The 15,932-nt window shown below is 39.4% G+C and overlaps 1 protein-coding gene across 1 annotated transcript in view; it reads left to right on the forward strand.

The window, feature by feature from the left end:
• The window catches only part of mrpl11 (mitochondrial ribosomal protein L11), a 43,339-nt gene extending 37,713 nt beyond the window's left edge, over positions 1–5,626 (forward strand). The window contains exons 4-6 of the mRNA XM_036568692.1: positions 1,066–1,159; positions 1,711–1,870; positions 5,365–5,626. Coding sequence (XP_036424585.1) covers positions 1,066–1,159; positions 1,711–1,870; positions 5,365–5,467 — 357 coding nt within the window. The 3' untranslated portion in view covers positions 5,468–5,626. The remainder of the gene's footprint in view (positions 1–1,065; positions 1,160–1,710; positions 1,871–5,364) is intronic.
• The last annotated feature ends 10,306 nt before the right edge of the window (positions 5,627–15,932 follow it).

Below are 15,932 nucleotides of genomic sequence, written 5' to 3' on the forward strand. Positions count from 1 at the left end.
GTGCTGCCAATATTCACAATATGCTTAGAAAACCATATTGTGATAAATTGTGATGAGATTTATCACTGTAACAATAAATATTGTCACCTTGCCCAGCCCTGTGTGCAAATATGAAATCAGATGGGAGTGAATACAGTAACCTATTACATGCAAGATTTAACTTGTAAGCCTAATAAAATGTTAAAGTTTAACTACTTGTGCTTTTTGAATATTTTTCCTCCTATGTGAATGGCTTATGCAAAAATGTGCTGCCAACTTAAAACAAAGGAGGAAATACCCTTAATGAATCAGAGGCTAAATGCAAAGCAGGCCCTAAAGCAACTGTCTTTTTCGCAGCCGCGCTGACGAGGGATCTGCTGGAGTGAGAGATTAGCCTGGCTGGCCTCAGTTAAGTGGTGGCCAGCCTGGTGGGTGTGAGAGTTTCTGGTTGATGGTGCTAGCTTTAGGGTTTAGCTGGATGGCTGCAGTCGATTTTGGCCGCGCTGGCTTGCTCCTTGTGAAGTCCCAGTGGCCCCATTAAGCTGTCTGCTGTGCGCTCATTGTCTTTGATCCTCTCTGTGACGCCTAATCCGTGCCTTAAAGCTTCAGTTGCAGCAGGCCGGGCAATTGTGTGTGTGTGCGTGTGTACTAGCTTCACTGGACGCACAGAGTCTATGAAAGGCTGTCAGAGGCTGTAGATGGCAATTGGATTCTTGTAGGATTCACAGGCGCTGTTGGAGGAGATAGGATGCTGGCTCATCTTTCTGCAGAAGTGTCACAAATAGCTGTATGCGTACATGGAGATAGTGATGCATTGGTTTTAGATTGGGATAATAATCTTAAAACATAGTAAATATGAACAGTAAGGCTTTTTATTTAAATATGTTCCAAAATGTATTAAATAAAACACTAGTAACATTAAGCACTGTGTTTCAGAGTAAAATATCCTCAGACTGTCCTTTGTGATACATTATTAAGGATATTTTTCCTTATTACAGCTTGTTCTCTAGCTTAAAGTGGCCAACATTGCCTTTTTTTCTGCCATTAAAAGATGTTGTACCAAGACTGTCTCTCTCTTCCCTCCAGCCGGACAGGACGTATGACTTGAAGATCGGGTTGCCTATTGTGTCTTACTTCTTAAAACAGGCCGCAGGCATAGAGAAAGGAGCAGGGAAGACGGGTAAGCCAGCCGTAATATATAACCACAGCTGTGGTCATACATCGTCCCAGGCTTCTTTCAGCTCTCTGCAACACATTTGTATGTCTCAGTCCTGGCTTATGTTTCAGTAATGGACAGGCTTTCCCCACAGGGTGTTGGGGTTCAGAGTGATTTATTTATTTATTTATTTTTTTGGATTGATGATATATTTATAGTGAGCCGTGCTCGAAGAGAAGAAGCAAAATTAATGGGGGAAAAGCAGTGTCAAAAGGGGCTGCACTCAGGAAAGAGAATCAGAGATTTTGCCTCATTTTCCTGCATTCCAGTCCCCTTCAATTATTCCTTCTTTTAACACCCACTCTTTTTTTTTTTTTTTATTCTCTCTGCACTTCTATTAAGTTTCTTTCTTCCTCTGCCACAACCCCCTCAACCCCTGCTCGCGCAGTTCCTGCTCACTCTCTTGCACCATCACACTCTCTTGCTCTTGCTCTGATGTTCTCACTTTGCCCATCTCTGACTCTATCTCTCGCTCTCCTAACCAGCTGTGTGTGTGTCTCTGCTGCACTCACCAGGGCATGAGATAGCTGGGATGGTGTCTGTAAGGGCGGTGTATGAGATAGCACGGGTCAAGGCCCAGGACGAATGCTTCAAGCTGCAGGATGCCTCCATGCAGACAGTGGTCAAGAGCATCATCGGCTCAGCCAGATCCCTCGGCATCCAAATCGTCAACGAGTGAGACAACACAACACAGCCTCTCACACGCTGACACTATCCTGGAATACACAGAGGACATAGAAGAAATCAGACACAATACACACAGGACATACTGGAAAAAATACAGTACATTAAAGAAATTACATACAGAATTCAGATGCAATACATACAGGACATTCTAGAAAATAAATACAGTAAATTACATTACAGGACAGACAAAAATCAGATGCAGTACATACAGGATAATAAGAAATCAGGTGCAATACATACAGGACATGCATCACATGGAATTCATACAGGGTATACAAAAATCAGCTGTAATACATAAAGTGGCATGCAAAGTTTGGGCATCCCTGGTTAAAATTTCAGTTATTGTGAATTGCTAAGTCAGTAGAAGATCAGAACTGATCTCCAAAAGGCATAAGATTAAAGATGAAACATTAAAATTAGTGAGTTATTTTTGTTTTCTACAATTTTAGGAGCTCTCAGATAACTTTTACCAAGCTCTCAGGCCTTAATTAGCTTGTTAGAGCTATAGTTTGTTCACAATCCTCACTAGGAAATACCAAGTGATGCAAATTTCAAAGCTTTATAAATACTCTGACTCCTCAAAGCTCGTTCCAGCAATCAGCAGCCATGGGCCCTGCTAAGCAGCTGCCTAGCACTCTGAAAATTGAAATAATTGATGCCCACAAAGCAGGAGAAGGCTATAAGAAGATAGCAAAGCATTTTCACGTAACTGCTTCCTCAGTTCATAATGTAAGTAAGAAATGGCAGTTAACAGGAATGGTTGAGGTCAAGTTGAAGTCTGGAAGGCCGAGAAAACTTTGAGAGACCTGCTCGTTGGATTGCTAGACAGGCAAATCAAAACCCCCGTTTGACTGCAAAAGACCTCAAGAAGGATTTAGCGGACCCTGGAGTGATGGTGCGCAGTTCACTATGCAGGGATACCTGCACAAATATGAACTTCATTGAAGAGTCACCAGAAGAAAACCTTTCCTGCATATGCACCACAAAATTCAGCATCAGACGTTTGCAAAGGAACACCTGAACAAGTGTTACTTTTTAGAAACAAGTCCTGTGGACTGATAAAGTTAAAATATAACTATTCAGCAGCAGTGAGCAAGGGTATGACCTCTCCAATTGTTAAGCATGGGAGTGGATCGAATGTACTTTGAGCATGTGTTGTAGCCTGTGCCGCAAGGAACATTTCACTGGTAGAGGGAAGAATGGTTTCAGTTAAATGCCAGCAAATTTTGGAAGCAAACGTCACACCATCTGGAAAAAAGCTGAAGCCGAAAAGAGGGTGGTCTCTACAACAGTATAATGATCCTGAACACACCTCAAAATCCACAATGGACTACCTCAAGAAGCTCACTCTAAAGGTTTTGCCATGGTCCTCAAAGTCCCCTGACCTAAACATTATCAAAAATCTGGGGATGCAAGATGCATGCAGGATGGCAAAGAATCTTACAGTAGCTTTTTTCAAGGAAGGATGGACAAAAATCCCCCAAACAAGAACTGAAAGATTCTCAGCTGGCTACAAAAAAATATTTGCAAGCTGAGATATTTGCCAAAGGGGTTGTTACTAAGTACTGACCATGCAGGCTGCCCAAACTTTTGCTTTGGGGCCTTTTCCTTCTTTATTTTCAAACTGTACAAAATGGAAATTAAAAATTAATCTTGCTTAAATATTAAATATTAAAGAAATGTGTCATCTATAACTTTATGCCTGTTGGAAATCAGGTCATCTTTTACTTGCTTAGCTATTCACAGTAACAGAAATTTGGGCCTGGGGTGCCCAAACTTTTGCATGCCACTCTACAAGATAGTAAAGCTGGTGCAAACAAAATATACAAGACATACAAAACATCACATGCAGTTCATACAGGGCATACAGAAATCTTTGGACGTTTGTTCCCGCCAGGTGAAGGAGAAACAGAGAAGGAGAAAAATTTGTCCATGACAAAATATTGCCTTAGTATCTCAAAATGTTGACTTTTTTTAATTGAGTTAATGTCTCAAAATAATGACTTTTATTATGAAAGTATTGACTTTGTAGCTCAAAATGATTTTGTTTAAAATAATACTTAATATCTCAAAATAGTGACAATTTGTGGTTATGCTGACATAGTAAGTCTTTATTTTGAGATAATAAGTGAAAATTTTGACATTCCAATCTCTGTTTTTTTCCTTCTCTTCTGTATGGCACAAATATGTTTCCATAGACATGGGATACAGTACATACAGGATAACAAGAATTCAGATGCAGTAAATATAGGATATACGGAAATATGTTGAAGCCCATTCCAGCCAGGTAAAGGAGAAACAGAGAAGGAGAAAAAAATTGCCCATGACAAAATATGGACTTAGTATGTTGATGTTTTTTTTTTTTCAAATTTTGAATTAGTAGCTCAAAATAGTGTTTCTTGTTCTCAACATATTGACTTGATATCTGAAAATTATGACTTATTTTGACATTCTTTTGGCATAATATGTTATTATTTCAACATCATAGATCAATATTTTGAGAAAATGTCATTAATTTGTAATAACAAGTTTTTATTTTGAGATACTATGTCAAAATTGACATTCCCCTGCCAGAATATGAAGAGAGAAATTATAGCAGTTTTTTGTTTTTTCTTTCTCTTCTATATGGCACAAATGTGCTTCCACAGTAAATCAGATGCAAAAACATAGGGTATGACAAGAAATAAGGTGCCGTACATACATGCAGTACTCCTTTTTATCATAAAAATGAAAATGGCTTTTGGTTAAAGCAGTGTATTCAGTTCATAGTTTTACTTTTCTTTAATAAGTAATACACACTTATCAAAATATGATAATGCATGTGGACAAACATAATTCCATTTCCAAATCCAATATACTTGGTGTTTTTATGTACAGTAATGTATTTAGTATTCAGCCTCATTTGGAATTTTCACTCTTTCCTCAATGTTTAGCTAAAACATAAACGTGGCCTGCCCATTAACTAGTTTAAAAAATAATCTTAACTTTCTATTACTTTTTACAAAAAAAATCACCAGGAGATGCAATATAATGTCTTTTTTATGCACATACTTACATCCACAGAAGGAGGTTTTCTTTTAGCTTGTGGCAAAGCCACTGCCTGTTGACTTGTGTACTTACAACTGTCAAGGTGAAGATAAATTTCAAATGTCATTATGCCAGTGTGATTTATCAGTGTTTAGAGGAGTTACGAAAACAGGAACCTCATTACATTACTGATTTGAGACCTCTGATTCTTCTCAGAGATGATATTGTTGCTCTTTGCAGAATGAACCTTGTCACTAAGGCACAAGCCGTCTGACTCATCATGCACGCATGAAAGAACAACGCTCATCCTGCATTTCAATGAAGCATGGCGAGTTTTGAAATTCTAATGTAATGCTGATGTATCTCTCTATCTCTTCCTCCATCTACTTTCTCCATACCATCCTCTGCCGCTGTTCCCTTTCTTCCCCACTCCTCTCTTGTCATCCCTCTGTCAGCTTGTCACCCGAAGAGTACGGGGAGTTTCTCCGACAGCGAGAGGAGAAGCTGAAGGAGGAAGCTGCAGCCACCGCGGAGGCACCCGCAGGGAAGAAGAAATAACGAAAAAATCACAGAGGATCTGCCTGTCATGTATTTATACTGCATCGCTGTCAACAGCAACCATCCCCTCTGCAATATGCAGAGACCATTTACTTGTGGAAAACTTGAATTTACACAGTGTCTGTCTTTGGTAATAAAATATGCTTGTTTTACACCCTCTGCTGTATTGTTGGTGGTTACTGTGCCTCAGTTTCCACAGCTCACTCTCCCCCCCACCCCCCCTCGCGCTCTTTGTCGCTCTCCATCTTCGTTTCTCTCTCTTTTTCTCTCTCTCTTTCTCTCTCTCTCTCTCTTTTGTTCTCTCAATTTCTCGTTTGCTCTTTGTCTCTGTGTCTCTCCTTCCCATTCTTACCTCACTCTTCCCTTGTTTCCCTCATTGGAATTCAGGTACCAGAACAATTGTTTAAACACCTCAAAACTGAGGCTAAGGAGATTACTTTATAGAAACTTTTCTCTTTTTTTGCAGTCAGGTAGCTAAACACTGTTTTAACTCTTGCCAACATTAAGCTGCATGAGGTGCCAAGGGTACAGAGCAGTCAATCAGTCAGAAAACCTTTGATGGGATTTGACAGGCCTCTATGTGACTGAGCAGCCAGGCACTGACCCAAGAATCAAAGAGCTCCCAAAAAAATCTGTCAAATTACTTTCCAGAGAGTAACACAGTGTATGACTGTATTGCAGGTATCTGTCAGAAGTAAGTGAAGGTCAGAATTTTTTTTCTATGCCCTGGTTAGCACAAAGGAATAGCTGTCTCTGTTTGATACGAAAAAAAGATTGAGGTGGCTGCGTTCACCAAATCACTCCATCCCAACTCTGCAGGCCGGCAGAAAAGAAATACACTCGATATCAGTGTCTGCAGGTCCTGAGGGAATATCAGTTTTTCAAGCTCCTAGTAAAAGTGGGGCTGGCCATTTCAAAGAACCTTGTTCTCCTGGGTGGGTTTCATTTTTTAACTCCACTGGTATGACTACGCTGTGACTGAGATTTATAATCAGTGGTGGTTTTGTGAGGTAGAAATGCAGGACAGAACAGCTTTACTGACATGCCTTACACCGCCTCATATGATCTCCTGTTTTCCTTCTGGGCAAGCTTGATTTGTGACATCTGTGGCTTCTGCACACCTGGAGGCTTGTTAAAGGACCGAAGTATAACAGCAAACCACCCCACTAGAGAAGAGACCAGGGGGTTATTAAGGAAAATTGGTTCCTCAGCATCATGCAGTACATTTTATTCCTACACTGCGAATTTTTTGTGCTGTTTTGTGATTCTGCTCCCCCATCCCCCCTTTATGTCCCCAGTAAATGTGTCAGCTTGGGTCTGCCAAATGATTGTTTTCTTTCTTTCTTTTTTTTTCTTTCTCACCTGAGGATTTTACAGAAAATGAGAATTAAAACTTGTCATAGAGGCAAGAGCATGTATGCTAAAATGGACTTACCACAAGGTGGCACTGCTCAAGTGAGTTTTGGGTGTTTGATTCATATACAGAAAACCTGGAGACAAACAGCCTGAACTGACTTAAAAGGACTTTTTTCTTGTTTGTTAGGTCCACTTATAACATTAGTGTGAATTTTTTATGCAACAGATATGGTCATCATTCATATTACATGACCTTTTTCCTCCCTCTATCTTTTAGTATTAAACAGGCTTTTTTTTTTTTTTTAACTGGGCCTTGAAGACCAATCTAAGATAAATAATCTGTTCTGATTGGCTGCATTGTGCCTCACTCAAAAAGCACTCTTATATGCTTATAACTTCAATATGAATGGGTGGGGCTTACTACCTGTAGGCTGAGTAGAAGGACAAATGTAAATAAGTTGCTTCACATCACATCACAGAAACAATGAATTCAAGCTTGCTGTTTTTCAGTATATGTATATTTCTGTATTTGAATCATATGGACAGAATGGTCAATGGTACATTTTGAAACTTTAATAGTTTTACGTATTACTTCAAACTCGTTTATTTCAAAACAGCAAGGACCCTTTTAACCCACTCCAGCCTAAGAAAAAGTACCACAAATTTGGTCTATAGTGATCATATTTCGTATATTTATACCTTGGATAGACAACTAACAGTGCCCAGTTGAAATTATTATTATTATTATTATTATTATTATTATTACATGCAATTCTCATACTATTATTCACAAACAAAATTGGATTTTTCATATGGGTTCTCTATATATACTCAGCCAAGATCAGAGAACATATGCACCAACGTCCATTTAGAGACCATTGATTTTTTTCAAAATTATATATAATTAAATGGTTGGGATGTAAACAAAATCAATAGGTGGGTGTGAAAAGCTCCATTTTAATAGCTTTCATGTTCTGAATGGGCCTAAAGATGGCGAAGTTGAGTTTGATGAAAAATGAAGTTTGCTGCCTTTTTATCCCCAACAAGAAGAAAATATGATGTGAGTAATAATATATCCATACGCAGGAGCTACAGACACAGTACAGGTAACATTAGACTACAGTAGCTATTCCAGTTGATGGCTTGTTATAAATTTGAAATCTGAAAAAGAAATAATACTTTTTAGAATACTTACCCACTGAAATAAAAAAAAACATACAATCTTCAAATAATCCTCAAAGAAACACAATGCTTGTTTATTAATTATGGCATGTAGAAAACATGCTCATTATATGAATTCTAAAGAGGACCTCAATTACAGCTTCTTTACAAACACAGGTTTTGACTAAAGCCTGAGTAGACTGATAAATCAATGTGATGATCAGTTATTAATCTTAGTGCTACTGAGCTCTGATAAAGCCTGAGTAGACTGATCAATCAATGTGATTGTAAGTTATTAGTCTGAGTTACTGAGCTCTGCTAAAGCCTGAGTAGACAGATAAATCAATGAGATGATCAGTTATTAATCTAAGAGTTACTGAGCTTTGCTGAAGCCTGAGAAGATGGTGTCATGGAAAAAAAAATGGCATGCTTCTATTTCAAAAATAAAACTTTCTTCTAATACAAAACACACAAAAAAGTAAAACACCAAGAATGGCAGAGAAAGGTTCAATCTTTTATTAAAGATCAAGGCTACACAAATGAAAGCGTTAACCTGAGTTGCCTGAGGCTGCAACTAAAAAGAAAAAACAAAAAAATCAAACATTTTATACTTCTCTGGAGAGATCCCCCCCATTAGCTCTTGCTGACTTCACTAGGTTCTGTTATAACTGTAACAATTTTGTACCTTTTACATACACTTTGTTTCTATTTTTGTATTCTGTGTTTGTTATTAGCTTTGGCCTTCTCTAAAAGTGCCATGTCATCCTTCATCAGCCATTTCAGCTCTATTCATTAATATATCACCACATAAAACAATAATCACTGGCCTTAAGCTACTGCATTTGATAACACCATTATATATAAGTTAAAACACACTTGGCTATGCTATTCATTACATCATATCACATCAATTAGTTAGAATCTATTGATTATCCCTTAATTGTGACTAAACAGGTTATTCCTAATTATGACTAAGCAAGGACGTGTTACAATATATGCTTTGTACTTGAAATGGGTAAGTTATGGTCCAAACTAGGTCTCTCTGTGTGTGTGCGCAGGCCAGGAATAAAACTAGGTCTCTGTGTGTGTGTGTGTGTGTGTGTGTGTGGGCCAAGGCTCCCAAACAATGACCAAGTGTCCCTATCATAGTTACAATTTATATTCAAGATTGGACTGAGCAGTGTTTCCCAGGCCCAGTTTAAACATATGCAACACTCCAGGATAAAGCCGAAGCACATACAAAGAGGCCTTGCACACACAGAGAGAACCAACACAGAATAGTGTAATTAACTATGGAATTAAATCAACCATTAATGTGGTTACGACTGAGTCTCTCTATGTATGTGCTTCTCCTCTCAACAACAATTTTAATAGTTATAGTTCAAACAGGATCTCGGTGAGCATCTGCTTCTCCAGGCCCCAGCCTTTGACATGCTCAGGCCTGCTTGGCACACACCACATAGTCAGGGTCACACAGACACACACATACAGGGAGAGCTGCCCAGAGTGAGCCATACAACATAATATGATTAGTTGTGATTAAAATGATTGAAATGATTACTTTAAAAATCTTGCACATTATCAAGAACTGTCAGTTATTACTCTCAGTGACACTGAGCTTTGCTAAAGCCTAAAATAAGCCAGTTATTACTCTCAGTGTCACTGAGGTTTTGAGGGAAGTTTAAACTAATAATCTCAGTAGTGGACATGTTTGTGAGTGCTACATCAGCGTTGAACTGTGCTGCTCTGGGGACTGAGCGTGAGACAGGAAAAAAAAGTTGACAATGTTTGGAATTTCATTTAAATAAATAACATTTAGCTAGAAGAAAACCAATCAGTGACAGCAATTTAGATCTTCGCATGTGCCTTATCAAGATAAACTGGAAATGCATTCTGAATGTATTCTGAACATCTACTTTGTATGTATTGTAACAGAATACATTACACTGTATATCGGAATACTTTGTAACTGAGTACATTTAGTATTCAGTATTCTGCCATCATTACTTTTTCAAAGTTGCCCAACCCTGTTAATAGTAGGGAACCCTGCTCCATAATCAGTTTTGCTTATACAGGGAGTGTGTTCCAAGGGTCCTGTTTTCTTTCAGCTCTTTATATGATGCGTCATACTTGAATACAATACATGGATACAAGGAAAGTAATATAAGTGTTTTTTAGGTCATGGTTAAGATTTTGGGGTGACCAAAACATGACATAGGGAACAACGAAGAGCCAATTTTTCAACTGTAATGCACTTGCCCTCAGCTGGCTAGCCTAAGATAATTAAGCAAACTGTGTAATGCAGATCGTTTTTTAAGAAATCAGAGTGTAAAATGTTTTTTGAATAATTCATTTGTCTGGTTTAAGTCTGCTGCATTGCCCTTCTATTTTGTTGTAGCCACTAGCTAACTAGCAGTTTATAAGAGTAAAGTAACAAACTTACATCAGCAGAAATGTGTAACAGATAAAGAGGTTTACTACATTAAGCCAAGCTTGAAAGTAGGGGTGAGTAATATGATGACATTTTATCAATAAATTATGTCAGAATACGCTTTTCTGAGCACATCACAGATATTATAAGTACTGAAAGAACACTGACAAACTTTGTTTCATTACAAATTAACCATAATTAGGCTTATTTAATTGGTTTAGTGCAGTGCAGTTTGATAAATTTGGAATAATCAATAATCATTATAGTTGTAGGTTTATTATTATTGTTGTTGTTGTTGTTATTATTATTATTATTATTATTATTATTATTACTGTTGTTGTTTTATGTTATAGTATTTTTGAAAATGTGACACTATAGGCTATATTTTGTCTGTTTCAACTTATTAGATCTCAGAAAAATGAAATATTATGATTCACTTTGTGTATCATGAAGATGTCTTGAGGTATCGTTATATAATATTTTTAATATCGCCCACCCCTACTTGAAAGTGGCAAATTAAATGTCATAGATTTGAAATATTAAGTAATAGATGAGGTTAACATTGCAGCACATCAGACTGATATCTGGGTAAGTTCTGCTGCTAAAGAACTTGAGGAAACATGATTGAGGCCACTGGGGCTGACACTGGAACATAGAGTTGTTTTCTGGAAAACTGCAATGAGTGAACATGTGGCCCTTTGAATATAAGGCTGTTCCCAAAATTACAAAGGGAGCATGGAGCCCTGGAAACATTGGCCGGGTGGGAAAATAAGTGGCCTTTGTCCATTTGTCACTGGACGGCTGCTGACCAGGGACCTTTTAAACACAGCAGTCACACTGACACGGTAGTGATTGTGGCTTTGGTACAAATGTATCAGGTAAAGTAGCAATACTGAGGTTTTTACACACACTGTTAAGTTGAGAGTGGTCCACCACAGCCAAAAGTGATTCTGTGGTCAGGCAATGATATCTGATGAAGGACTTGGCCAACCCCTGTTTGTGCTTCAATAAATAAGTTACACCAGCAAAGTGGACCTTGGGTAGGTGTTTCTAATACAGTAGCCAATAAATGTAGCATATTCATGCATCTTGAATTTAGCCCCCAACACCTTACTACAGTTTTTTATTACCCAAGTTTATCTCCTTGTGTTGCCCCTGGCCAATACCCACCCCCACCCCCGCCTCCCCTACACCTGTCAGACAGAATTTACACCCTTTACTTCAATGTCATTTTTATCTAGCAGCCATCCAGTCGTTTCACGTACATTGCATTGCAAACTGTCTGATTTTATGATTCCCCGAAGGAAAGAGTGAGGCACAGCTCCCTTATGGGTGTTAAGTGGCTGAACTAAACTGCCGGAGTAGAAGTGTGAAAAACATTTCCCTCTAGCTCTTTGTAGGTTAAGTATCTCATTTAGTAGTAAAAGAGCAGTCTGCTTTTCCCCCAGGTAGAAAAGTGTCAAAGTTGCCTGTGACATTATACATAGTTTCGAAGTTTTGCTCGTAAACTAGGGCGTCCCACTGTTAATATATGACTCTTTAAGATGAGGGAATTGACCAGTCATTAAATCCATGAGTCAGTGTTTACTGATGATATTCTGCATATACACACAGAATTTGTGACGACACTTTAGATCTGTTTACAACTTGCATTAACGTGTTTTCGGTGAACAGATTTCACTTGACTGCATGAAAAGCCAGGTGTAAACACCCCCAAGATGCATTGTGAGTGGATCACAGCCGAATCACTCAAACCACATTCACAGGTGGTCAGAGGCAGATCATGACAACATTTAACTCAAATGTAAACGGAATGTGTTTTCGTAATCCGCATACAATTATGTGAGCTGAAATGCATCTGCCCAGCACTGACTACCCTTCTGAGAAAACAGCACAGACCAACAAGCATTGCATGCTAGTCTAAGCTGGTCTGGTGCTGGCCTGGTCCTGGTATATCAGCATCAAAACACAACATATCACTGCATATCTCTAAAATGATAACTGTACAGGAAAAGGAAAAAACATACTCTACTTTTAATGTAAGTCAATGTAACCAGACATTTTTCCAAGTAATTTTGGGCTGTTTCTTTTGGTCCATACATCATGAAATTTACACACACTGTAAAGGGCAACTAGTCAAATTATGTCAAAAACTGAAAAACAACATAAATAGAGATACAAGGTTTTGTTCCGGCAGCAGCAGTATGCTGGTTTTGGTGGTGATCAGCATATCAGCTTCCATTGCTGCTGATCAGCATACCAGCATCCAAGACACAACACATCGCTGCTGTCAGAAGAAAACCTTGTATCTCCATTTTTGTCGTTTTTCTGTTTTTGACATAATTTGAAAATGCCTGTTGCCCTTTACCATATGTGTAAATTTTCTGAATAATGCACCAAAAGAAACAGGCCAAAATGACTTGGAAAAAATTCTGGTTCCATTGACTTACATTAAAAGTAAAGTATGTTTTTTCCTTCTCCTGTAAAGATATCATTTTGAAGATACAAGGTTTTCTTCCGACAGCAGCGATATGATGGTTTCGCTGGTGATGAGCCATGGTGGTCCATGCTGGTTTTTCTAGCAGGAGAGGATGAATAATGAAACAAAACATGGAGGATATACAAGGCTGGACTTAGTCCCAAACCAACTGCCTTCATGTACACCAGTCTGATGAAAGTGTCTAGGCCAAATGTATCCACTCTTATAGTAACCGGGAAAAAGAGTAAACAAAAGTAAAATGAAAACAACATACATGTTGACATGCTTTTTTATGTGGGAAAAGTAAAATCTTATCTGCTCAAATTGGGGACACAGTTTAGTGAAAAGTATAAACGGAATCTGGCCAAAGTTTATCCAGATATGTTCCAGACACGAAACATATGTTAATGCAAGGTGTCTACAGGCTCTTTGGCACCCAATTATATACAAACTCTCTGTTGGGCAGCTTTAATATGGGAATGAGTTTCAGTGAATTAATTCAGTGCACATACAACCATTTCTCATCTCAGTGTTTAGGCGTTTTATTAATGGCTGGGGAATTTCCACAGTCAACCACTATCACTACATGCTCCACATAATTTGCAGATGCTCTCTTCAATCAAATTATTAACAGTTTGAAGACAGTATCTCCAAATTATATGGAGCATATAATACCCATGAGCAAGCTAACAGCAAAAAAGGAAAAATTATTTAATAAGAAATTTATATGAAATTTGTATCAAATCCAAAGGCCACCAAATTCTCCAAACAGAATGCCTCGCATTTCTGAAGAAACTAATCATTGGTTTGGGATGATGGATGGTTTTCAGACTGTTAGGTCATGTTTTGTGTTCCTAATGAGGTGCTGTCAATATCACAGCCAAAACCTATTACTTACGCCTATCCGCCATACTTGGACATAGTGGTCAAATTGCTAGTCTGCTTTTGTCTAGACGCCCTCAAGAAGTGATTGAACTGTCCATCAGAAGCTTGCAGGTTAACCAAAGGGCCACTTTTGTGAGAATATCAAATTAACTGTGGAAATTGTTTAGTATTCTGCATATGGTTTATAAAATGGGAATGCTAATGAGCTGGGGCTGATTTTTCTGCCCTATGTGACTACCCATTCTCAGAACATTGTGAGGGCGTGTAGTTTGATGCTTGCTAACCTTTGCCAACCCACACTCACACTTCAAAAGAGACCTCTGCATAATGTAGGCAAGAAATCCCTTTGTTTTTCAAATAGCTTTAAAGAGCCACTGTGGTACACGCAAGGCAGTTTGATTCATTTGTACTTCACTGCCCCTCTACTTAGAGATTTTAGTACAAACGGGAGGCAAAAAAAGTCCAAAAAAATGTGTAAATACATTTAGTTTTCATCTGAATTGGACGCAGAACATGTTTTCTGTGGACTGTTTGAAATGCTATGAAAGCTGAGTAACCATCAATAATTTATATCACAAGTGGTGATCATCGGGGTCCAAGCAGTACACGGCATGGAGCCATTAGAACACAAATGATGGGCAAGAACTTTGTAGAATGACTTCGATTTGTAATAGATGTAGGGTGTCACGCATTCACCAGCATCACGAGACGCTATGGACTTCATTTCCCAAAATCCTCAGGAAGATCAGATGATTGAACAACTTCCTTCTGACTCGGAGACCTTAGCGGACTCCATTACCCACAGTACCGTGGGGGATCACATGACTTCAGACGGACTATCGCACTCTTATCAGCACTCGCGCTCCCCAGAGTACTAACTGTTTGCACCTGAGTCTTCTGTCATATGATCTAGGTAGGATAGTTTTTAAGCCCGGGCTTTAGTAAGGTTCAGTGCAAGGTATTGTTTCATTTCAAACTTGCTGAGCGTTTTTGTATGATCTATAGTTTGCCGTGTATTTGACCTTTGCTTCGTTTACTTGACTCTGCCTTTTTGCCTATCCCCTTTTGTACTTTTGCTTGTCGTTTTGATCACTGTTTTTGACCTTTCTGCCTGTTTTTTCGACTTACTCTTTTGTCTAGCCCCTTGGTGTTTGTTCACACGGTGATATGATCATCGTTGTGTTTTGCCTTTGTCTTTTGGATTTGACCCACGCCTGTTTTTTGACCAAGCCTTTGCCTAACTCTATTAAAACAACTTTAGCCCTGGGGCTCCCGAGTGGCGCAACCATCTAAGCGTTGGCCCTATCATCAGGAGATCGCGAGTTCGATCCCTGATGATGCTACAGCCATCCGTAGCCGGGAGTCCGAGAGAGCACAATTGGCCTCGCTCTCTCTGGGTGGGTAGGATGGCCCCTCCTTCTCCCCCCATCACTCAGCGCGAAGCTAGTCAGCGCAGGCGTCTGTTAGCTGACGTAACAGATCTGGCGGTTGGCGCTTTCCTCCAAGCACGGTCGGCTGTCCAGTGACGTTGCGTGAGCGGCAGTTCGAAAAGTAGCGGTGGTTGGCTTCACAGGTCTCGGAGGAAGCCTGTGTTAGCCTTCACCCTCCTAGCGTTGATGGCATCATGTGATTGGGGGAGTCCTAACTAGCGTGTGGAATTGGAGATGACTAAATTGGGGAGAAAAATCGGGTAACAACTTTAGCCCTTTTTCTCCGCGAGAGTCTGGATTCTGTTGGCGAGTCACAGAATACCTCGCCTATCATGCAGACGGCGGAACAGGAAGCCTTGCATAAGGCTCTGACAGAACAAGGGCAACTTCTGGGTCGACACCAGCAGGTACTGTCTGGCGTGACGCACTCCATAGAGTCACTGGCTCAACAGCAGGCGGAACAACAAACACAGTTGGCCCGACTGGTCGCTAGTGTTAAAGGACTGACTGGACAACTACAGAGTATGAGCTTCACAGACCCATCAGTAAGTCCAGTGCAGTCCAACACGGCAGCTGAAAACTCCGGAGCGGTTTTTCCCGGTTAGTAAACCCGATAAGTTCGAGGGAGACCGGGATAAATGTAGAGGATTTCTGCTACAATGCTCAGTGTTTTTTGAAAATTCCCCCCATAGCTCCGATCAAGCCAAGATATCGTTTGTTGTC

Source organism: Colossoma macropomum, unplaced genomic scaffold (assembly GCF_904425465.1).
Source record: "Colossoma macropomum unplaced genomic scaffold, Colossoma_macropomum, whole genome shotgun sequence".
NCBI classification, from domain to species: Eukaryota; Metazoa; Chordata; class Actinopteri; order Characiformes; family Serrasalmidae; genus Colossoma; species Colossoma macropomum.